Here is a 24,691-nt window from a genome sequence, read left to right as displayed (position 1 = left end):
TGACATTCAGGCTACCAATGCTGATACCATCGTGAAAGTTATTAAATCCGTTCTGCTGGCTCTCAATGCTGGCTCTCAATCTGCCATTAGTGAAATGTAGAGGACAGTGTTATGATGGGGCAGCAGTTATGTCTGGAACTAAGAAAGGGGTGGCTACCCATATTCAGAAGGTAACAGTCTATTCATAGTTATGAATCAAGATTTGTAGAAATGGAAAGGCGTTGCTTTTGCCAAGCGCAATTCAAGTCGAACCTGTGCTCACTAGACTCTTTCAGCCCAACAAGCATGCACAAAGGTCTCCGCCACCATTAGTATTTAGCCATTTCAAACAAATGCTGTATATCTATAATACATCTCACAAAACTTTGTTTTTGTAGGAGTATCCAATGGCTACATATGTTAATTGTTATGCACATTCCCTCAACTTAGCTGTCCAAGACACCACCAAGGAGATATTTATTATGAAAGAAGCACTTGATATGTCAAACGAGATAATCAAAGCTGTTAAAAGAAGCCCTAAGAGAGAAGGGGGGCTGGAAAGAATCAAAGCCCTAGACCAGGACTCACCTGATGTAGGAAAACTCAAGAGCTTTTCATACACCAGGTAGGCATTATGATTTTTGATGATGATTTATTGAATATTTAACTATTTTGATGACGCATTCACCAGGAAAGATTTCATGTGAAAATCCATATAGAACTATTCAAGTGAATGAGTGATATTCATGAGCTGGTGTACCTGTGGAGAGCATTTATCATATCATTATATTGGATATTTTTAGATGGACAGTTCGTGCTGCATCTATGAAAAGTATTCTGGATAATTATCAACCACTCAGTCAACTATTCAGCCAGCTAAGTCATGAGAGTCTTGACAGTGATGCTGCAGCTAAACTTGTGGGTATCAGAGCTAAGCTGAAAGACTACTCGTTTCTTTATGGTATGTCTTGCTTGAACTTGCATTCCTAGTATGACAATCAGGGCTTTGATTACCCCCTCCTCCCTTTCTTTCCCCTTCTCTTTTTTCCCCTTCTCCTTACTTTCCCCTAATCTCCTAGGGGGAAGTAAATAAAGCCGTGGTGGCTCATATTTCCTACAGATATTTTGGCTTTTTTCAACAATATCACCAATATCTTATTAATGCTTTTTTATGTTGTTTCCTTTCTTTCAGCTCTCATGCTCAGTGAGAAGGTTTACAGGATAACTGACCACCTCAGCTCATCTCTCCAGAGTCCTAAACTGACAGCCGCTGAAGCTAGGTCACTTGCCAACGAAGTTGTCAGTGTACTTACCAATATGAGAACGGAGGAAAATTCATCTAACTTCAAAGAACAAGTAGATGTGAAAGCTGAAAAGCTCGGTAGGTTTAATAGTCAGTTAATTCAATTAGTCTATGGTTAACTCCTAGATTAGAAAAAAAACTGGGAGGGGTGGGTTGGTTAACTAACCCACCCCTCCAGTTTTGGACCTACTAGTTAGGCTAGGTTAACTCTGTTGCTATGATTTTTGACCATATTGTATTTAATTGAAAACCAGCCAGTCTTACAAGATACAAGCTTACCTTTCGATTTCATTTCAATACATTGCTAATGTTTACTTACAAATCTTTCAAATTCTTTAGGTGTGAACTCCTTTGTCCTGCCTAGAAAGCGCAAAGCACCAAAGAGGATAGATGGTAATTCTAGCAGTACACACCATCCTGCCACAGCTGCAGAATATTTTAGAAGCCTGTATTATCAGGTACTGGACATGATAGCTACTTGTATCAAGGACCGATTCACACAAGATGGAATGCAGATACAGGTATCTCTTGAGAATCTTCTTATTCATGCCAGCCAAGGTAAGAAGTATACAGAGGAGTATAGAGCTGTGCTAGCTAAGTATGGTGAGGCCATTCAGGGTGATGAGCTGCAGACAGAGCTGGAGATGTTAACTAACTCGCCAGCTCATTTCAAGCATGTGACCGACTTTCTTCAATGGATAGCCACACCGATTAAGTCCCTCTATCCGAACCTCCTTACTATAGCTAACTTATTACTTATTATGCCTGCTACCAATGCTGCCAGTGAACGTTCTTTTAGTGCCATGGCAAGAGTTAAGTCAGCTATGAGGAGTACTATGTCACAATCAAGAATGAACAATCTTCTTCTCATGCATGCTCATCATGCTCTACTTGACAAAGTAGATTATAATTATATAGTGAATGAGTTTGTTGGTCAACATCTGGATAGGAAGCGTTTTATTGCACTAAGTGACTGAATTGAATGTAATAGTTTGTGTTTGCAGGCCAAGTTTTTTGTTCATTGTATTTCTAGGTGGTCATAATTTAAACATAGTAAGTATTAAGCAGGCCAAGTTATCTATTATTTTTGTCTTTCCCTGGTGCATGTAATATATTATTTAAACTTATTTTTGTAACTGAAACAGGTGCTCTTAAGTTTTTAAAAGACAAGTGTCAAGCTGTAACTATTAATCTTCTATGTACACATGTACATGTATGTATATTTATGAATATAAATGTAAATATACATATATATATATATTTACAACTCAAAACCATGTAACTCTGTAGCTAGCTCTCTTTACAAGACTTGCAATAACTCACTGACAGGACCTAGATATCCACCTTAAATAATACAAGATACACTTTAAAATGCTCTAATTTTGCTCTTAATTCTCAACATTTTCTTGGGGGAGGGCCCCCAAACCCCCCTTCACTAGATAGGCGCTTCAGCTTCTCTCCTAGGCCCTCCCCGCACGAATGCAAGCACGAATGCAAACGGCCGAGTCGAGCCGTCGGCCCTCTGGAACTACTAATTGACAGTCTCCTGACCACTTTATTTTTGGACAATACAGCCCTGCACATATTATAGTTTTCTATCATGTCACCCTGGAAAGTCTAAATATCCAAGCATATATTGTAAGTTTTGGGTACCATGCTCTAAATGTCTAATCTGGAATACGCTGAAGGAGTGACAAAACTCTTACACTTTCTTTATGCTCAAGGTTGACAGAATGCAGTGCAGAGAAATACATCGCTACCAGGAGATAAAGGACCAATAGCAAGTCAAACTATAGCATTTGATGGCAATTTAGCAATCACAGAGCAGGTAGTCAGGCCATAGTATTTTATAGCTGTGACCTTCATGTGTTGTGGGAGGTTTGGGCCATCAAACTATCCTAGTGGAGGTTCCTTCAAGCAAAAAAGCTGTAGTTTCGGTGTACATCCATTACATTAGTGGCAGAGGACCGATTGTATAGGCCTATTTCTGATCTTCCGGGTGGCTGCTTGAGGCACCAAATAAACTGAATTAGTTGGCTTAGAAGATATGATGATGGACATGTTAATGGAAGCATTGCGAAAGATTTTAAACAGAGGACCACAAAAGACATTTAAACTTCCCTAAGTATTGCGCAAAAGGCGATGTGGCATTGCTTCACCAGAAAGTTTTAGAAAGTAACCAGGGCAGATGAATGGACCCCAACAGCAGAGGAAAAGCAGGACTTTAACGTCAGGTTTCCAGCTCTTCATGCCATGTGTCATTGATAGCCATCAGAAACGACATCAAAGTTATCTTGCAAGAAAATGCACCCAGCTAATAAATTGACTAAATTGATTTTCACATCACCATCGAAATATGGATATAGACAATTTTCGGAGTACTCATTGAAATGCATACTAGCACACATATTGGCAGGCTGTAAGCACTCAGGCCACAGAAGAAGTTGTACATACTAAAAATGAATTTCCCTCTGAAAATCTTTGCCACTTCTGTTGAAAAACGAAAATAAAGATCTGGCATTCCAGAATGTGTAAGCTGTAGGACCTGAGAAGGGTATGTCTGCTTCACTCAAGGACACGTGAGGCTTGACCACCCAAGGTATGTGCCTTTCTCCAATGTTGGGATATGAACAAATAATTTATTCACACAGAGTAAAACAATTCCTTGATATACCTAAACTGATAAAAATCACTCACCCAAAGCAGTAGTCTGGGCTGCACAAGGCCAATCCCGATTCACAGAGCCCATAGGTGCATGCATATTTTAAAAACTAAGACTGATAGGATGACAGACCTCTTGTAAGCATTAGGTTTACAAAAGACCATAGTCTGTGTCTCAGATTGAATTTTAAAAATAGTTGAACATCATCTTAAATAGAGGGCAATAGAAAAGCTAGAAAAAATGTAAAATTTCAATCAGGACCCCAAGCAAAGACAAGTTAGGAAAACCTAAAACAGCCACTATTATAAGGGAAAGCCCTAGAGCTGGATTAGTTGGTGAAGCAAAAAGCACAGCTTTCAGTTACCCATCACTCCTAGAGATGCTATTTTTTTCCCAGTATGGTGCATGACAAAAGGTGGACTGGCAAAATTTTTATGGACCCCGCAAGCGATGCTAGCTCCACATCCGAGGCTTTTTATTAGCTCGCTCCTTTAAAAATCGGCATGAAGAAAAGGATGGCTCATATACAATGAGACTGAGCTGTCATTCCTTCAAGTGCTAAAAGTAAAAGTCAGATTGAATGACTTCTAAAAGAAAATGAGTTTTCGTTCAGATTCATCTGTCACAGTCTTAGCATTCTTATTTTTAAAGTAAGTGAAGCATACGTGTAGCATAGACTTCAACCAGCATGTATAGATGACTAGCTGTTCCACCGGGCGTTGCCCGGGTAATAGAAAAGTCTTTGGACAAAAAATTGATTTGTATTTAACATATAACAACATTTGCCATTCTAACTTTTAAGCTACATGTCATGAAAAAAGTGTTTTGTCTAATAAACAATGAGAAGTAGTGAGAGTTGCTCGCTATTAGCCAGTTTAATATGAGCAAATAGCTTCTCATGACGTTAAGCTATGACCTGCGTCATACGCAAAGCAGGTAGTTATTTGCTGTCATATAATGACTTATATTGGCAAGCTAGCAATTCGATTTCTGTAGTCTAGTGGGTAAGGCGTCAGACTGGTGAACTGCAGGGTCCGAGATCGAATCTTCTTCAGTACGGAATATTTATTCCAAGATTTTAAGATCTATAGCCGGATAATCAATCCTACATATGACAAACTTTGAGAAATATATATAAATTAGAAAAAGAGTGTTCAGATGCACCAACAAACAAGTGTGACAAACCAAAGCAATAACAGAACACAATTGAAAAACGGAAGTAAGCTTGTGTGTAGCATAGACTTCGACCAGCATGTACATATCATTAAAGAAGGGGTGTGCATATGCACCAACAAACAAGTCTAGCTGTTGGAATGCATGGGATAGGCCTCCAAGAAAATTAAACCACCCTTGACTGAAAAGTGATGCTAAAGTACCATGTCGTTTCCCAGAGCTGTTGTCTACTCAGATTGTTAGAGGATCACCATTAAGAACTTTCAATGGCCGGAGTGCCAATCAGGAGAGATAGTTGAGCAATACCTCAAGCCATGTGAATAAGCAGTGATTTTAGGAGATCATGCTACAGTGAGCCCAACAGTGTTGTAAAAAAAAACATTCTCCATGAGACAAGGGCAGGTTGAGTCCAAAATGACTGTAGGTGACAAGTTTTACAGACCTTGCTGGGGGAAAAATGAAGCAGGCTCTCGAAGGTTACGAGGTCAACTGGAGACCAAACATTATTGAAGCCACAAAATAATACATTCCTTTAGCAAGCCCTAGACAGCCCAAGCAAACTGAGTGTTCCTCCTTTGAAAGCTATTCCAGAGGTAACTTTGAGCATTTAGTAGAATAGCGTGTCACCAAAAAGCAAGTGGTCTCATCGACGTACAAACCTCATGTTGCAAAAATCTTATGCAAAGTCTTTATCTTATTTAATTACTCAATAAAAATCTATTGTTCTACAGCTGTGTATTAAGATTAGCAAATGCCTACCTAAAGATGGAGACAATATAAAATAGGTTGTCATCAACTACGCTCTAGAGTTCTCCATTATCACGAGTGACCCGCACAAAAGCAATTCACCAGTTCATCATGCAGACAAGTTGACCGTGCCAAATCAAACCTACCAAACTAACAACCAGCCTTAATTCTCACCATAATTACAGTTTCGCATATGTGGCCATTTTGTCGCAATGAGAAGCGAAAGCTGTACTACAGCAAAGTGCATAATTGAAAAAAATGATAACCGGCTTTAGATGGGGCTCTTAAGTGAGTGCACATGAAAACATAGGCAAGCTCGGTTCTTATGCATTCTACTGCTTGGTCACGAAAAAAGCCACAGCTCAAAAACTTTTCTATTCAGTTTTAATTAATCGCACACTAGCCTGTGTTCCATATATTGAGTAAGAGCGAACTGCACACAAGCTAGAACTGCGTATGCACTAGTTGATAGGCTGATTTTGCCAAAATTTTGATTGACCGACAAATATTAAAGTTTTTTTAATTTTGACTGATAAAAAGTTCCAAAATATCAACCGAGCTGCAGATTAAACTGCATATTTCCACTTGCAAATGGCTGTTAGATCGCAAAAACCAAACAGAGCGGATGGAGTGTAATAGTAATAACATGTAAGAAGGAAGAACGTGCTTGTCCGTGTAATAACAGCCTGTTAACTGCAACTGATGGTAGTCGTTTTATCCGAAACAGTTGCATTTAAAGCAAGGAAATCTCCAGCCATCCATACTACTAGCATAGCTCCCATCCATACTACAGTCATACTTCAACTTACGAGCTTAATGCGTTCCGAGACTGAGCTCGTATGTCAATTTACTCGCATGTTGGTGCAATTTATTTATATATAGAACAATTAAATATATATTGATTGGTTTCCATACTCTAAAATAAGCAAATAAAACACTCAAAACAAGATATTGTAACAGAAAGAACATGTTGGTTATTCTCCTTACGTACTACATGCTTTCAAAAAGCAACAAATAAAAAATGATGCAAGGAAATGTGATTAATTAAAATGTAAAGTTAAATACATACAATAGCAGTTAACACTCGCGTTTGCCAGGGAGGGAGATATAAGTTATCCTTCGTTACAACAGTTGACTTTGATAAATTTGGATTTTATCAAAGAGTTGAAAGACAAACTTAGAAGCAAACCTAAAAGCAAACTTTCATTTTCAACTAAACGTAATTAAAATTTCTTCGGCGTTTATAGTTTAAAGTTTCTTGCTGGTTAGCGAGAAATCTTTCCTTTTTTTCGCTTTCACGACTAGCCGGCCGTTTTAAGATAAACCTATCTAACGACGTTTGCCTTTGTCGCCCTTGCAACATGTTGCGATAAGGACGAACACAAGTGTAGTCACAAATGGTGAATGCACGATCACTAGCCAGCTTGTCCGAATGTCTATTAAACAGTTTGGATAGATAGCGCCGGCCTTTTCACATAGCATCGTTTCAGTTACGCTGTCACCGGCCAATTGTTTGTCCAATGCCATCAGCGGTCGTGAAGATCGCTGCACCGTTTAGAAACTATGGTTAGTCCTTTTGCAAACTAAATGCCCTGAATGTAATCCTTCTGTTTGATATTATGAATGTGTTTCTGTCATATTCCCGAGCTAGCTCAATCACGCATACACATTTTGCATATTTTTCAATATCTTTCCGTTTAATATCAATTGTTATCATTTGCTTTTTCTTTGAATTATCTTTCATTTTACTGGCAAACTTTCGGTCTACGCACAGTACGTTTAATTTACATAATTCTGCACAGAAAATCGTGCACAAAAAAAAACACGGTACAACAGTATAACCTGAGCAGTTGAAAAATACAGAGTGATGCTGTTCTCATAAAACACCTCCGGCATACTTGGCAACTGACTCAAGTGCTCGTATCTCAAACATGGCTCGTATGTTAGTGCTAAAACTTGCTTGAAAGCTGGCTCGTATCTCAAGTCTCTCGTACGTTGGAGCACTCGTAAGTTGAAGTATTACTGTACTAACATAGCTCCCATCCATACTACTAGCATAGCTCCCATCCATACTACTAGCATAGCTCCCATCCATACTACTAGCATAGCTCCCATCCATACTACTAACATAGCTCCCATCCGTACTACTAACATAGCTCCCATCCATACTACTAGCATAGCTCCCATCCATACTACTAACATAGCTCCCATCCATACTACTAGCATAGCTCCCATCCATACTACTAACATAGCTCCCATCCATACTACTAACATAGCTCCCATCCGTACTACTAACATAGCTCCCATCCATACTACTAACATAGCTCCCATCCATACTACTAACATAGCTCCCATCCATACTACTAACATAGCTCCCATCCATACTACTAGCATAGCTCCCATCCATACTACTAACATAGCTCCCATCCATACTACTAACATAGCTCCCATCCATACTACTAACATAGCTCCCATCCACACTACTAACATAGCTCTCATCCATACTACTAACATAGCTCCCATCCATACTACTAACATAGCTCATTTGAAACCATAGTTAAGAAAGATATTATTATGTTTCATCAAGTTACTACACTACCTGTGTTTGCATTTACAGAAAACACTCCTAAAACATAAACAATCCACTCCAAGAATGTTTACGTTATACGTTATATTTTATGTTATACAAACAGTAAAATACTCATATATTTCCTAATCCACTCCCAGATCTTCCCAAACTCACCCGTGTAGCCCTTTAAAAAGGAAAAGGACTAGACTTAACTCTTTAATTTTATGACTGCACAGTAGCTGTAATATTATGACCGCACAGTAGTATTATTCGTTCGTATTGGCAACTTTTCTCCTTTTTCTTACCAGTTAACTTGGTTTATGATCCGTGATTACAGTAATCTTTCAATAATTTGAAGTGAGCGCACATCTTTAAAGGTTGACTTGCAACAAAATTCACATTACAGTTATTTGGTATCAAAAGATTCACCATGTCTTACTCTGTTGTGTTGTAGGTGCCAAATATGTGGAAATGTGATTACAAGCTCTTAAAAGCTCAAAAACAAAAAGTCGCCGTAGATTGGAATCTGTTTATTTATCTGACGTAGTCATTACAGTTTGGTTATCGTCTTGTCACGTGATGTTCTGACGTGAATTGAAAGACCAATGAAAAGCTCAATATAAAAATTATTGTAGCACTAGTTTATGATAAACACTTCAGGTTTTACCGAAGACCCCGTATCAAATATAGATGCTCGCTACTTTACAGTTTTGTTTCGGCATTATCTAATCGTCAAGTCGTAATCTGATCATGTGACCCAATACTTCGCAAATAATTTCTGCAGCACTTTTCGATTATCACAAGTGACCAACAGGCTTGTCATGATTATCAGACAATGATATGTACTCCTTCAAGCTAAGGTTAAAAAGTTTAATGAATTTTTATTGGTAAGTTATAAGATATCGCTGCTAAAATAAACAGCATTACAATGACGATAAAATAGATGCGTAAGAACAATAGACATGGTTTTATTGAATGCGTGAAGTATATTTGTGAAAATATTACGACGAATGAGGTTGCATGAAAGTGTAAACAGAAACCATCCTGTAACAACTACGTCCCATTTGAGCCATTTTGGAAAGCGAATCCAAACTACGGCGGTCTCGTGTGGCTGCGATTAACTGTTCGCTTTTGAGAGCTTGTAATCACCTTCCCATATATTTTGCACTTACAACACAACAGAGTAAGACATGGTGAATCTTAGAATACCAAATAACTGTAATGTGAATTTTGTTGCAAGTCAACCTTTAATGTCAATTTACATCAATTTTTTTGAACAGCAAGGTCTATTCTGCAAAATGATAATAATCTGTCTAAAATAAAGTAAAAACATATCTTTACTATAATAAGAGCGTTGTTTATCTGTACACGTGCTTAACCGTAGCCAGAGTTCAAGATTACGATAAAAAATAGCTTTTGACCATACTCCAACTCATGACATTCAGATTGGTAGACCGACACTTTAACTGACACATGTACTAATATATCACCTGAATAATTGTGCAGTTACTTATTCGCTGTACATTATCAGCAGACCTGACGATCTCTTACAACAAACTAAACTGCCAATGTCTCTCCGAAGTCCGACAAGAGAGAATGTGATATTTGTAGGATAACCACGAGATTCGCATTATTCAAATCACAATTAAAAACTTGCACCGACTTCACACTACGTTATATGGAATATTTTACAAGGTACGAAGCAGAAACTTTACATAAACTCTTTACGTTTGAGAATTTAGGTTATAGGGGGTATAGGTTATAGGAGTGTCTTCGGTACTATTATTTATATTTTCACACATACAAATGTATTCAAAAGTTTTCATTGTCATGTATTAAAATATGAGATTTTTTTTTCTTTTAACAGTTGCAAATAGCCGTCACCAGAAATAACTGCTTTGACTCGACTGTGATCTACTAAACTTCAGTCTTGGATGTGTTTTGAACTAGAAGGTTTGTACACATGTTGTAGCGTGCGGTCCGTTAAAAAAACAATCGAAAGCAAAATTAAAAATGTGCTTGCAAATAGGAGCTCCCCATTATTTCATTCTCATATCACTCGTTTCATTCAAAATAAAACTAGCGAAGAATTCTTCAAGTATGCGAAAATAAGCAGAATACCATGATTAGGATTCATTTTCTCTGCTCGTAGGGTGTTCCATTCTTCAGTGCAAACCAATGACAAGGATCCCGTAAGTAACTCACCTTGCAAGCCTCACAGCTGTTGACACCATAGTGTAATCCAGAAGCTTTCTCCCCGCACACCCGACACGGGGGCAGTACCGGCGCCCGTGGTTTTGGCTTTTCCATGGCCATCAGACGTGGCTGCAGATAATTCTAACTAACTGACAGATACAAATCAAATCTGGTTCACTTCTATCTGTGGGGGAAATTCACTGCAAATTATTTTAAAAGGTTAAGTCCAATAAAACAAGAAATTTCAGCTTAAGACCTCAAAATTATGAATATAAAATATAAATCATATAAAATCTATAAAATTTGTGTGCAGACACTTCAGAAACTATCTTCAAAGATTTGATAAAGCCGCAGATATACTACACATTTCAGAGACAATATACATGTAAGATACACTATACATGTCAGATACGCTATACATGTCAGATACACTATGCATTTCAGATACACTATACATGTCACATACACTATACATGTCAGATACACTATACATGTCACATACACTATACATGTCACATACACTATACATGTCACATACACTATACATGTCAGATACACTATACATGTCACATACACTATGCATTTCAGATACACTATACATGTCACATACACTATACATGTCACATACACTATACATGTCACATACACTATACATGTCACATACACTATACATGTCACATACACTATACATGTCACATACACTATACATGTCACATACACTATACATGTCTGATACACTATACATGTCAGATACACTATACATTTCAGATACACTGTACATTTCAGATACACTGTACATTTCAGATACACTATACATGTCTGATACACTATACATGTCAGATACACTATACATTTCAGATACACTGTACATTTCAGATACACTATACATTTCAGATACACTATGCATGTCTGATACACTATACATGTCACATACACTATACATGTCACATACACTATACATGTCAGATACACTATGCATGTCTGATACACTATACATGTAAACAGTAATAAATATGAGAATTGCTAGCACGAGCAAACACTGCTGAATCAAGCCGTCCAACAGAAAGGCTACCTCCATACGAGTGGTAAGTGATAAATTATAATCAGTCAGCATATTCTTCTTATATAGTCTGAGAACTGATCATGTATCATCATATTATTCTATGATACAACAGCTGTTCAGGATAGCTCTTACACATTTCCCATGAACTGTCATACCTTATCAGACGGCATTGCAAAATACAGTCAAACCTCTACACATGATTACAGTAATGCGATTACAGTGATTACAGTAAATTTCACTTAAAGGTTGACTTGCACCAAAATTCACATTGCAGTTATTTGATATCAAAAGATTCACCATGTCTTACTCTGCTGTGTTGTAGGTGCAAAATATGTGGAAATGTGACTACAAGCTCTTAAAAGCTCAAAAACGAACAGTTAATCGCAGCCACACGAGACCGCCGTAATTTGGATTCTTTTTCCAAAACGGCTCAAACATGACGTAGTTGTGGTAGATGGTGTCTGCTTACACTTTCATGCAACCTTATTCGTCGAAATATTTTCACAAATATACTTCACGCATTCAATAAAACCATGTCTATTGCTCTTACACATCTGTTTTATCGTCATTGTAATGCTGTTTATTTTAGCAGCGATATCTTATAGCTTACCGTAAAAATTTGTTTAATTTTTCAACCTTAGCTCGAAAGAGTACATATCATTGTCTGATAATCATGACGAGCCTGTTGGTTACCTGTGATACTTGAAAAGTGCTGCAGAAATTATTTGCGAAGTATTGGGTCACATGATCAGATTACGACATGCCGATTAGACCAACCTGAAACAAAACTGTAAAGTAGCGAGCATCTATATTTGATACGGGGTCTTCGGTAAAACCCGAAGTGTTTGTCATAAACTAGTGCTACGATAGGTTTTATATCGAGCTTGTTATTGGCCTTTCAATTCACGTGAGAACATCACGTGACAAGACAATAACCCAACTGTAATGACAACGTCAGAGAATTAAAGAGATTCCAATCTACGGCGGCTTTTCGTTTTTGAGCTTTTAAGAGCTTGTAATCACATTTCCACATATTTAGCACCTACATCACAACACAGTAAGACATGGCGAATCTTTTGATACCAAATAACTGTAATGTGAATTTTGTTGCAAGTCAACCTTTAATACTTTACTCTCCATCTAAAGTAGTTTGGAACATACGACTAAGTTTTTTGAAAATAAAATATAGAAGTTCAGTTTGTGCTGTCAAAAGATGGAGCAAGTTACGTTACATATGATCTCTGTCTCCAAATTTACACATTGCTGAACCTACACTTCCGTTTGTGAGTCGCTAAGGCATAGGAACAATCCTAACCTCCTTTTTTATTTATCACTACCAATACTACTATTAATACACTAACAAAGAGCAAGCAAAGTAATTTTCATAGGTAAGCACTAAGAGTAAAGTTTAAAATCACCAAACATTCAAGCGGATACCATGAAGAAAATAAAACACATTTTGCGACTTGCTTGCATTCATAATACTCATTGCTAAGCATTAAGTTCATAGCAAAACTTACATTTTGAATACATAGGCCACGCCCATGTATTCTTGTGTAGCCAGCGGTGTTCACTTGCTTTTAGGGATAAAAAGTTTTCTTTACTCCTACAAGAGCTTCAGACGGAAATGCTTGCTTCTGAGTTTTTGCTGTAAACAATAAAATATTGTAGAACATATTAAGATAGGTATAATCTTATATAGTATACTCACAGCTAGCTTGCCAACATCCAAAAATACTGGCCGGACAGGATCAAATCCTTATTCCTATTTTATTTTACACTGTTTGTATTTATAATAAGCTAGGGAAGAACAGAATTAAGTAGTTTTTACTATGAGTAGATAAATATATACATGTACTCCAAACCACTTCCAACACTACGCATAAACAGAACAATCTAGCCAAGCATTTTATGCTAAAGGTCAAATCTTCCCTAGAGTAGGTCTTTCAGCAAAAAGCTTAAAACGGGTCACATTCAGCATTCAGACCGAAGCTGAACTCAATTTTTAAACACTTGCTTATTTCTATTAAAAGCATTGAAAAGGATAACTGACAGAGCTTCTTTGATGACTAGGTTTGTCAAAAGTAATAATGCAACTGCGATCGGTTTTGCGAGAAATTGTCATATGACACAGCTTTTGATTGCGATAATAATATGCGATATGATAATATGATAATAATCTATTGCGAAATAGATCGTTTAATCAGTTTGTAGAAACTTGAACATATATTACATTAAATATTTGGCAAAACAGACACATTATGAAAAAATTTCAGAACTCTTCCCAACATGTAGCGTCTTTTACTAAACTAACGTAACTTCAGCATTTTAATACTAACTTAATAGCCTATACAATGTAAGTCGCATTTCGTATGTCGGTTTATAACATTGTTATTATACAATATGACGATTAGAACACTTTTTCTGGCGCCCAATCATCACTACATTTCACAGAACCAGGTGTACTAACGTGAAACGTTACAGTCCGACGTCCGATCGGGTTTTGCAGATTACCATTAGCAGGGCAATGAATGTTACCTAGCCTCATTCTAATACGTTATTGTGATTTTTTGATAAATCGCCTTGCTTTTGCGTGCGTTACTTATTATGTAAACAGTATTTCGGGCGCTTGAGCTATCTTGTCGAGCAATGTCCATGAGAGGGCGAGAGCGCTCAGAGGTCACGGTTAGTTTTAAAGGACTCTTGAGTCGAGAGATGATAACTTTTATTTATTTTAGTAACATTAAATGTTAGTAAAATTTGTTGCTTCGGAACAAATTTTGTTCGGGAGCAACCGTGCGTGTAAAAACGTCATAGCGCAAACATTGACTTAGCATTGCGCGAAGGACGTCTTATTCCAAGTAGACTGCCACGTCGACGTACATTTACAAAAACATCTGTACATGTATTGAGTTTATACATTTACGTATATATACATCCATGTTTTTAATATAGAACAAACAACCCCAAACATTTATTTTTATCACTTCTTTGCTACTTTTTGGGTAACATTCAGTAAAGTTTACTATGCACGCGTTTTTTGCAGTACGTATATTTTCTCAAGTGTTAGGATAGCTTTTATGGAATAGGCTGCCATAGGCACAAAAACATACGGTAGCCTTCGTAGAATAAACACGTTCTATTGGTTTAGTACGCAGTGGTTAGCAAATGAGTCGCTGCATATACACTCTCTAAAATTGGCATGCAGAAATCTTAGAACGTTTAGACTTAAGAACCTGGGATCTGGCCTTTTTCAACTCACAAATTTTAGTTATTTCGATTTCCGGTTTACAACACCGACGCGTCCTATTTTGCAATAGTGTAAGTTCTGCACATACCTGTCAACTCTCACTCATTGGGCGTGAGACTCACGCAATCACCCCAAAGAGAAAATGAAAATGCGTGAGATTTTTGCCCCAATTTCCACAATTTTATATATACTATCATTGATACATCAGTTGCCCCAAAACTAAATCTCACGCATTGCCCCACTCTCGGGTTGGCAGGTCTGGTTCTGCACGAACCCGCGTGAGTGCACAATTTTATAAATAACTACACAGGTTAGACAACTCTTGTGAATTACACTTTTTCCATCAAATCCATATGAAGATCACAATGGAAAATCCAGTGATGTCACATTTAGGTGTTTTTGGAGTTACTGCAACCTACCTGTAGTTTTGAGACTAAAATTGTATAGTGAATTAAAAAGTTGAAAAACCCAGTGTTGGCCTATGAATATCTGTATTTAAATGTTATGCTAAAATGAATAAACGGAGATGTCAGAGCCGTAATATGGAAAAATCTATTAAGTCCAACATCTAACCAATCAAAGAGCGTTTTGCTCGTTAACTCGGTCTTGCATGGTTTAATGTTGCTTAGCTAGCAGAAATGATCGATGCGTAACGCATGCTCGTTCGTTGAATTATTATTAATAATGATGGGATCTGGGGATAGATCTGAGTATTCAGAACAAACTGAAAAGCCTAGAAAATAAAGAAAATATAGTAATGCACAAAAAAGACTAAAAAGCAAAAGGTTTTGAGCTGAAATGTGCTGTACACTATATGACTTTATTGTGCCACTGCGAGTGAGAAGTGAGTGCCTACTCATACCATAATCTCAAACAACACAAGATAGACAAAAAGAGCACAGCCAATGACATAAGAGTAAGGCTTACTGCCAGTAATGAACATTCCAAAGACAAACCACAATTATGTAACAATGCCCCGCTACAAGCGCAAGCTGTATGTTTTGACTCTCTTCTTTCACCACAGCTCCCCCTGATCCTATAGATCACAAAACCCTTTTTTCCTTTTACTCTACGTAAAAATCTGCTAACCACTTTAGCGGCTTACGATCTCGTGTTTCACTTCTACTGGTAACTGTGTTATCTACCACCGATACTGGCGGGTGACTATTACTGCGTATGGCCAAATCACTATGCCTTTCAACATTTGCCAAATCTGCTTCTATACATTCATCATTCTGGATAATCTCAATTTCCCTGCTATCGTCGTCCTCACTTTCTCTGCAAGCGTGACGCAGATCTGCAACATGACGAGTCATCTTGTCAACTTCCACAGCAGTGTTTGATACTAGTGCAGTCACTGTACCTAACTTCCATACAGATGTGCACTTTACATTTGCTGGCTTGACATATACCTGATCACCTACTCTAAATGGGTTACAGGTCACGTCTCGCTGTCGTCGCATACCATCTCCCTCTCCAACTAATCTATGCAGCCTAGGCACATACGCATACAACTTCTTTGCCGGCACCACTCCTTCAGCATTAGGTGAATTGTTGTAGTAGAATACCATGTCACTGATACTACCACCCGAGCATGCAGCCATACGCTTGATTGTCCTGTGGATTCTCTCAACTATTCCGTTACCAGATGCACGATATGCACAACTATATATGTGTTCTACTCCCCATGTTTGCAACAATGACTCAAAACGATTGCCACGAAAACAGGGTCCGTTGTCTGAAAGCACTTCGACAGGAGGCCCTCTTTCTCTAAACACGCAAGCTAGCTGTAGTGACACTGCATCTGCTGTCTCATTTTGTAGTCTTACCCATATTGAAAATCTGCTTGGACCACAATCTATAATAGTTAGGTATGGTACATTCCTGTAGTGACATATATTTGTAGCAAGCCGTTCCCAAACTCCTTCTACCTCCAAATTTCCCTTAATCCATCGCATGGGGGCAGGATCCACCCTTTGACATGCCAGGCAATTTTCAACAATGTTTTTTACAGCCTTCCTGCTCACCCGTTTACCTAACCTTTGCTCAGCAATATACAAGGTTCTGTCGATCCCAAAATGGTGCAGGTCATGGGTTTTCCTCACATCGTCATAACTAGCGGCATTATCCACTACTGCTACATTGGCCACTTTAGTAGTATTCACTAACCATTTCTGCCTCACCCTGGTTAACACGTCAGCTTTGTTGCTGAATGAGTTAACCAATTTGATGGTTAACTCCACCTCATACTCATCAATCAGCTGTGCAATTAGCCCCAACCTACGCCTCACTATCATTTCGCACAACCCGCTAACCTTCGGTCGATGACTATCCGTTATAACAGACTGCACCCATGCATAAACTGACCTGGAATCGGTTACTACAGTTAATCTTTTCAGGTTCCATTTCATGGCCAAATTTAATCCCTTTACCACAGCATCCAATTCTGCTACATTTATGTGTGCTCCATCATCCTCTTTCCTTAACCAAGACGCATCCTCGACCACAACATCACCTACTTCTATACAAACCCCAACAGCAATGCTACTAGCATCACACCACACTGTTCCATGGTCACAGCCTGGTACCGTCCATACACCTCCGACGGGATCATGTTCCTCTGTGTATTTCAATGTCTCATGAAACATCCCTACCACATCATTTGGTATGTCGCTATTCCACTCAACTACATTTGCTAAACGCTTCATATAACTGCATGACACGCGCAGCCAGCCCGCTACTGGATAATGACCGGTTAGCTTGCCACAAACAGAAAACAGCTCTGGTTTTGTAACTTTAGTGCCAACCGCTGGCAAGGGTCCATCTCTCGACCATCTCACTTCAGCACCATTTGTAGTCACCCTTAACCCTAATACCCGTGCATCAGACAATGGTACAGGTTCCTTTGTGACTAACCCAAAGCTTGACAAATGGTGCTGCACTCGCTTTGCAGACACAACAGCCTCATTGACAAAAATGTCGTTGACATAGTGATCAGTACCTTTGGCCACAATTTCGTCTAAAGCTAAAACTTTTTGTAGTATAACTGACATAATTTTTGGAGCCACATTTAACCCAAACCCCATTCGAGTCATGACATACAACTTACCCTTGTAGTTCACAGCCTGAAACCTATGAAGGTCTCCATGTACATGTAACTGCAGGTAAACTTTCTTTAAATCCAAAACACATGCATTGTCACCAAGTTTACGCCAATTCCTTAGTTTATCCTGCCACAGTGCCACATCACACCCTGGATGATTGCTAATGTAACTGTTTAATTCTTTGCTATAGTCCATCACAGGGCGAGCTTTAGTTGGTTTGTTTGGCTGGGCGGCAGCCATTAGCGGTATGACTCCTGTTACCTTTCCAGGTAATTTCTCATTGTGAGGCTGTAGCCATCCATTGTTAATCCATTGTTCTACTTCCAGCTCGTACGCCTTCTGTTTGTCTTCAGCGACGCGATACTCGGCACAATTGTTTCGCAACACAGGCTCTTTTTCTAACCACTTCCAGCTTACTGTCCACTTTGAGCCATCGAAGACAGCGTTAAAGTCTTTGTCGTCGATTACTACTGTTTCCTTTTGGTTCATAAGTAACTTTTGTTGATTTTTAACTACTCCAACATTGATCACTCTGGTAGATGCTATAAAACTCACATCACAGCTTTGGGAGACCACCATGCCACCAAGTCTTATAATGGCATCCATACCGAGAATCATGGAACAGACACACACCAAATACGGCGCCACGAGACACTTTAGCTCAATTGTTTGACCCTCGGCTGTCACTTGTAATAATGCTTCTCCTGCACATTTACCAACATGTCCGTTTAGCATAGTCACTAGCTGAGGTGGCCCTTGCAATTGTAACCCTAGTCGGCGAATCAAATCTTGGCGTATAACAGACTGTTCACATCCGCTATCAACTAATGCCACATTGTCATGTCCTTGAATTTTAACAGATTTGAATGGTAACATTCTGCTTACTTTAGGGCAGGGGGAGCATTCAGCAACAATACTCCCCCTTTGTCATTTCCCTGTTCTTGTTTACAGTGTCGGCTGATGTGACCAAATTGCTGGCATCTGTAACATTGAACTTGCCGCCTTGCATTGTTGCGGTTGCTCGCACCACCCTGGCGATAGGTATGCCCAGCCTTAGAACATCCGTAGCAAGTACTGTCCTTCTTTGTATAGCCAATAGCACAAGAACCAGCATCTGTTGCTCTGCTGGACATCATCATTCTCGCTCGGCTAACCAGATCCGTCAAGCTTAGCTTCTCCACAGATGCTACAGATTTTAGCTGGGTAGTCATCTCATCGGGTAGCCCAGCAACAAAAGCGCATTTTAAGAGCAGTTCCGGTTCTGTCTGGCCAATTAAGGCCACTAACCTTCGTAAATCGGCCAAGTACACATCCACAGTTTCCCCATCGACCAATGTCCATGTTCGTAACTGTTCGTATGCACTAAAACTATTATCACTGAATGCTTAGAGTAGCTCTTCTTTTAGTTTCGTATAATTGCCTTTAGTACTGTCATCTAGCTGTTTATAGACAGCAAATGCTGGCCCGGAAAGAAATAACGGCAAGAATGATATCAAATCCTCTACTTTTTGGAGCTTTGCTATCAACTCGAGTTTGTCGCACCACTCTCCAAAGTCCCCACTAGTTTTATCTTCATAACGCTGTACTAAATCTGAAAGCTTCACTGTCATAATGCCGAAATAGTTTGTGCTGAAATGTGCTGTACACTATATGACTTTATTGTATCACTGCGAGTGAGAAGTGAGTGCCTACTCATACCATAATCTCAAACAACACAAGATAGACAAAAAGGGCACAGCCAATGACATAAGAGTAAGGCTTACTGCCAGTAATAAAAACATTCCAAAAGCAAACCACCACAGTTATGTAACAATGCCCCGCTACAAGCGCAAGCTGTATGTCATGACTCTTTTCTTTCACCACAGGTTTCTAGCCACACCACAGGAGAAAATCGCTTATGCAAACGGTAAAAATGCTTTGAAATTGTGTGTGCAGCTAACAGGCAGAAATTGTTTACAGATTTTAATCAATTTTACACTAGAAAAAATCAACAAGACGCTTATTTATTTTTGCTAATAACTGTGTGTAAAGTGAAGAAAAGAAGGCGCCGTTGAAAGTCACATAGGTCTCGAAGTAGTGGAGTTGGATTTGTTCTGTGATGGATACGCTCATACCTGCCAACTCTCACGCATTGGGCGTGAGACTCACGCAATCACCCCAAAGAAAAAATGAAAATGCGTGAGATGTTTGCCCCAATTTCCACAACTTTATATATACTATCATTGATACATCAACTGCCCCAAAACCAAATCTCATGCATTGCCCCACTCTTAGGTTGGCAGGTCTGAATACGCTAGACAGAACAATAACTATACTCTTATCCACTATTCTCATTGGCTTGTGCATGAGAAAACCTTTTTTTAACAATATCACAATAAGCTATTCAACGTGTGGACATTCTTATATGGAATGTGATTGAGACAGGACTGCAGTGAGTTGCAAGTCAGATGTAGATCTACCGTCTTATTGGGTGAAGTTGTTTCAAAATGCTCGCAAACATCCTCAACCCTTTAATATAATTTATCTTGAGAGCTCAAAGTTTTTCAATAACACAAAATATCTTAAACAGATGTACCAGACAACTTGCCCAATAAAAACTAGGCCTATACGTCAAGTGAAAGTTACGAATACAGAAAGCAAGCTCCTGGCATTTTATAGAGAATCATGGAATGGCAGTTGCATCGACATTGCTATTGAAAAACCCATCTAAGCTTCCTCATTAAACTCAATCAACTTGCATTACCACCAGTCGATTGCCTATCAGCAAAGCAAAATACCAAGATTTGATCCTTAAACAATTTGGCAAATTAGAGAATCAACCATTTTTTTTACAATCCTACAACCGATGAGGTTGAGACAGCAGATAGTGATGAAATTTAGACATTGTAGTGAAGCTTCAAACTGCCATTAATTACTGGTTGTGTTACTGTACTTATATTATAGTTAAATATAGTTTAAAGTGGAAAAAATATAATTTTTCATTGAGCAAAACCTTTTTAGTGCTTTCAAATGGAAAAAAATATGTGATGTCCGTTGCCAACATGCATGTTCATTTTTGACCACTGAATTACAAAAGCTAATATTCAGAGTTAAAGATGTTATTTTATAAGCACCAAACTACTTATCTGTCAATAAACTTACAGTTTATTGACAGATTTACAGACAGATTTTACAGACTAAACAGTTTATGGCAAATATACATATATTTGTCATAAACTGTATTTTCATTGCTTGATCCAGTCTCAAAACTTAAAAATTGATTTTCTCTGAACTGCAAAGGTGTGACATCACTGGTTTTTCTATTGGGGTCTTCATATATATATACTAGCTGTACTATCTGGCATTGCCCGAGTAATAAAAAAAGTCTGTACACAAAAAACTGATTTGTATTTAACATATAAGAGCATTTGCCATTCTAACTTTCAAAATACAGATCACGAGAAAAGTCTTTTGTGTAGTTGAAATAATCTAAGAAAAAATCAAAACAGCTGTATAGGTTTTCAAACTTTGTCAAACAACTGTAACATTCAAACTTCATATTATGAGGAAAATGTTTTGAGCAGGTCAATTAAAGTAAAAAAATAAAACAACTATAAAAGGGTTTAGATATAAATGTGAAATAATTAGCAAGTAAGAGCTAAATTAATTCGGTTTTGCTACGATTGTGATAAAAGATGATTCAGTAATACTACATGATTTACAGTAATAATAGAGATGCACTTGACAAACTAAACACCAGTGTTTAGAGTATTGTTACAAGATTTGGAAGCACACTTTTTAAAAATGGTTTGCTGAGTAAGATTTTTCTTATAGATAATATCAGGTTTTACATTTGAACACAGCTGACACATTTTAAGCTAATGGTGCAGCTCAAAATATGTTGAATGATTTACATACCTTAACGTGAACCATGAACACATAAAATTGTGTAATAGTATAGTACATGTATAAAATGTTGGCCTATAAGCATTTATTATCTATAGAACTATAATGTTTATAAAATACAAAGGAATCGTTACTCTTTCTTGTAGCAAATAACGTTGATATGAATCAGTGTCAGGATCTTTATCATTAGCTGTTTATAGTGATTGTGTATTTTCAACACCGCATTATTATTTATTATTGTCATTATTAAATTTATTGACGCTGCACATTATGTCATGTAGGTAAGTGATTGTTACAAGCATTGCTTCAACCTGTTGGTTCTTCTAGGAAGGTTCAGGTAGTTTAGGATGCCTGATGTTCTGTTTTTAGACGTGTGTCGCCTTCATGTTTATGATATGCGGCAAGCCTGGCATTACTTCTTTCACTTTTACAAATCAACGTGAAAATTTAAGTTATCAATCAAAACAGATTTTCTGTGTGATGTCTGATGGGTCTGTACACTCTGACGATGAGTATTAGAGGAGACAAGTGCTGGCTAACACTGATGACTGAGACCGGTCGATCCACTACCCCTTTGTGCTTTTGAGTGGGAGCCGCAGTCGGTGCATACGGAGAACAACCGCTTCTTGAGGGAGGTGACCGCTCAACAGTATTCTTCACTTGAGGAGTCTTTAACTGCAGAGGTGCAGAAGCAGGCGCATCTGGCACTGGGGACTGCCGAGGTCCGGTCTCTGTAAAATTCTCTCTTAGGTGAAATGGTTACCTTACTGGTGCTCACTTCAGTTCTAGTGTTTAGTGTAGGATGGGAGATGTCTTTTCTTGATATACATATTTTCTCAGATGGAGAGGACTCAGTGAAGCTATTGACTTGCACTAGTTTTTTGTTCCTGCCCAGCATGGCTCCATTGTCAGTTTTCAACGCAACTTCTCTGCCTGAAGAAGACATCACAACAGTCCTCAACGGTTTGGCTGAGGGGTCATTGAGAACCACCCGAGTTCTGACAGGCACTTGGTCCAGTTCAACCGCCCTGTCACGTTGATTGAAATTATGAGCCTACTTACTTCTGTAGTCAGCTTCATAAGCACGGAACTTTTTTACATCTACTGGACTGTTGACAATATAGCCTATTGAACTCATCCCTCTTCCCATGAGCAGCTGGGCAGGGGTATAGCTATTCTGCCAAGGACTGTCATTGTACCAGATAATAGCAGATTCAATCTCAACATTTTTTGCCATAAGCTTCTTAAATGTTTGCACCCCTATTTCTGCATGACCATTTGCTTAGGGGTTTCTAGAGGAACTGATTCGATGAATAATATCTCATTTCTTCATTAGTTGAGCGAAGTTTTCAGAAATGAATTGTGGACCGTTGTCTGATACAATGATGTGAGGTACTCCTAATGTACATATGACCTTGTTGACAGTTCTGCACAGATTTGCAGCAGTGACTCGGGAAAACTTTTCAGCGATCATGAACCAGCTATAATAGTCACTAATAACTAAATACTTATCGCCTCTATCATCAACGATGCAGAAATCCATTGCAAGCTGCCACCATGGTCTCTCTAGGAAAGGATTAGAGATCAATGGCTCAGTGGGTACTTTCTTAAAGCGAAGGCATGTGTTGCAGCCCTTTACCAATTCTCTGATGCCTTGAGACATCCCTAGCCACCAAATCACACTCTGGGCTTTTCTGAGGCAGCAGTTCTCTCCCAGATGTCTCCCATGAATGTCCTGCAAAACTCTCTCTCTCTCGTTCGCTCAGGAAATATACAATTTGTTGTAATAAAACACCAATCCTACAACAACAATCAATTCCTCTTTGAACGAATTGTACTTTTTCAGACATTGAGGCAGATCACGGTAGTTTGGCCAACCCTCTTGAATATACATCATCAATTGATTAGCTATGGAGTTTGTTGAAATGGCAATTTTGAGTAGCTCTTTTCTGGCTCAAGATATTTGGAGCTCTTCCATCATTTCCTGAATGAGTAGAGGCTCCGGTTCTGACACTTTTTCTGTTCTTGCTAAGGCTCTGCTCAAGGCATCGGCAACTACCAACTTCTCTCCAGGGATGTATGTGACATCATACGAAAACCGCATCATACGCAAATCTCTGAACACGAATGGGAAGTTTAAACAGTTATTTCTCCACCATATTTGATACTAAAAGTTTGTGGGCGGTTTCGATTTTGAAGTTGCGGCCAGCTAGATAGTAGTAGAGCTTTTCTGCTGCCCAACACATGGCCAGAGCTTCTTTTTCTATTTAGGCATACCACGTGTTTGTGTTCGTAAAAGCCCGTGACGCCAATGCTATAAGTTTGAAGGCATCAGCAACTTTCTGGAAAATATCCGCTCCCAAACTATAGGGGAAGCATTGGTGGAAAGCCAAGTCTTGGCTTCCATATCAAATGGGACTAACACCAGGAACGAGGAGATCTTTTACTTCAGCACCTCAAACTCTATGGTCATTTCTGATGTTCAATACCAATCATTATCTTTCATTTTGAGGAGAGATCTCATCTTGACGGTGTCATCTGCTAGGGTGGACATAAACTTCCCGAGATAATTGACCATACCAAGGAATCTCTTTAAGCCCATCCTGTTATTGAGATAGAGAAATCTTGTATGGCTGATATTTTTTCTGGATATGCATGTATCCCTGATTCGTCTATGGCATAATCCAAAAAGGTGACACGAGTCCGGGAGAACTCACACTTTTCTCCATTTAGAGTGATGCCTGCAAAGGCCAGACCAGA

The 24,691-nt window shown here is 38.6% G+C and overlaps 2 protein-coding genes across 4 annotated transcripts in view; both read right to left on the bottom strand.

Annotated features, from left to right (window-relative positions):
* Positions 1 to 14,242, bottom strand: part of LOC137391016 (peroxisome proliferator-activated receptor alpha-like) — a 47,252-nt gene extending 33,010 nt beyond the window's left edge. The window contains exons 1-3 of one of the 3 annotated variants that reach the window (XM_068077350.1): positions 14,163 to 14,242; positions 13,213 to 13,340; positions 10,639 to 10,829 (exon numbers count right to left, since the gene is read on the bottom strand). In XM_068077350.1, the coding sequence (XP_067933451.1) occupies positions 10,639 to 10,749 (111 nt within the window). In that variant the 5' untranslated portion in view covers positions 10,750 to 10,829; positions 13,213 to 13,340; positions 14,163 to 14,242. Of the gene's footprint in view, positions 1 to 10,638; positions 10,830 to 13,212; positions 13,341 to 14,031 lie in introns of all 3 variants that reach the window. The other 2 variants (XM_068077352.1, XM_068077351.1) reach the window with 2 other exon arrangements.
* Positions 14,243 to 16,006: 1,764 nt separating this feature from the next.
* Positions 16,007 to 18,922, bottom strand: LOC137390939 (uncharacterized). The gene has a single exon (XM_068077253.1). The coding sequence runs from the start codon at positions 18,920 to 18,922 to the stop codon at positions 16,007 to 16,009; it is 2,916 nt and encodes a 971-aa protein (XP_067933354.1).
* Positions 18,923 to 24,691: the final 5,769 nt, after the last annotated feature.

The sequence above is a fragment of the Watersipora subatra genome, chromosome 3 (assembly GCF_963576615.1).
Source record: "Watersipora subatra chromosome 3, tzWatSuba1.1, whole genome shotgun sequence".
Lineage (NCBI taxonomy): Eukaryota > Metazoa > Bryozoa > Gymnolaemata > Cheilostomatida > Watersiporidae > Watersipora > Watersipora subatra.
This window is presented reverse-complemented; position numbering and strand designations above follow the sequence as displayed.

Coding starts and splice junctions, on each gene's coding strand:
- LOC137390939 (XM_068077253.1), bottom strand. CDS start 18,922: ATGTTACCATTCAAATCTGTTAAAATTCAAGGACATGACAATGTGGCA.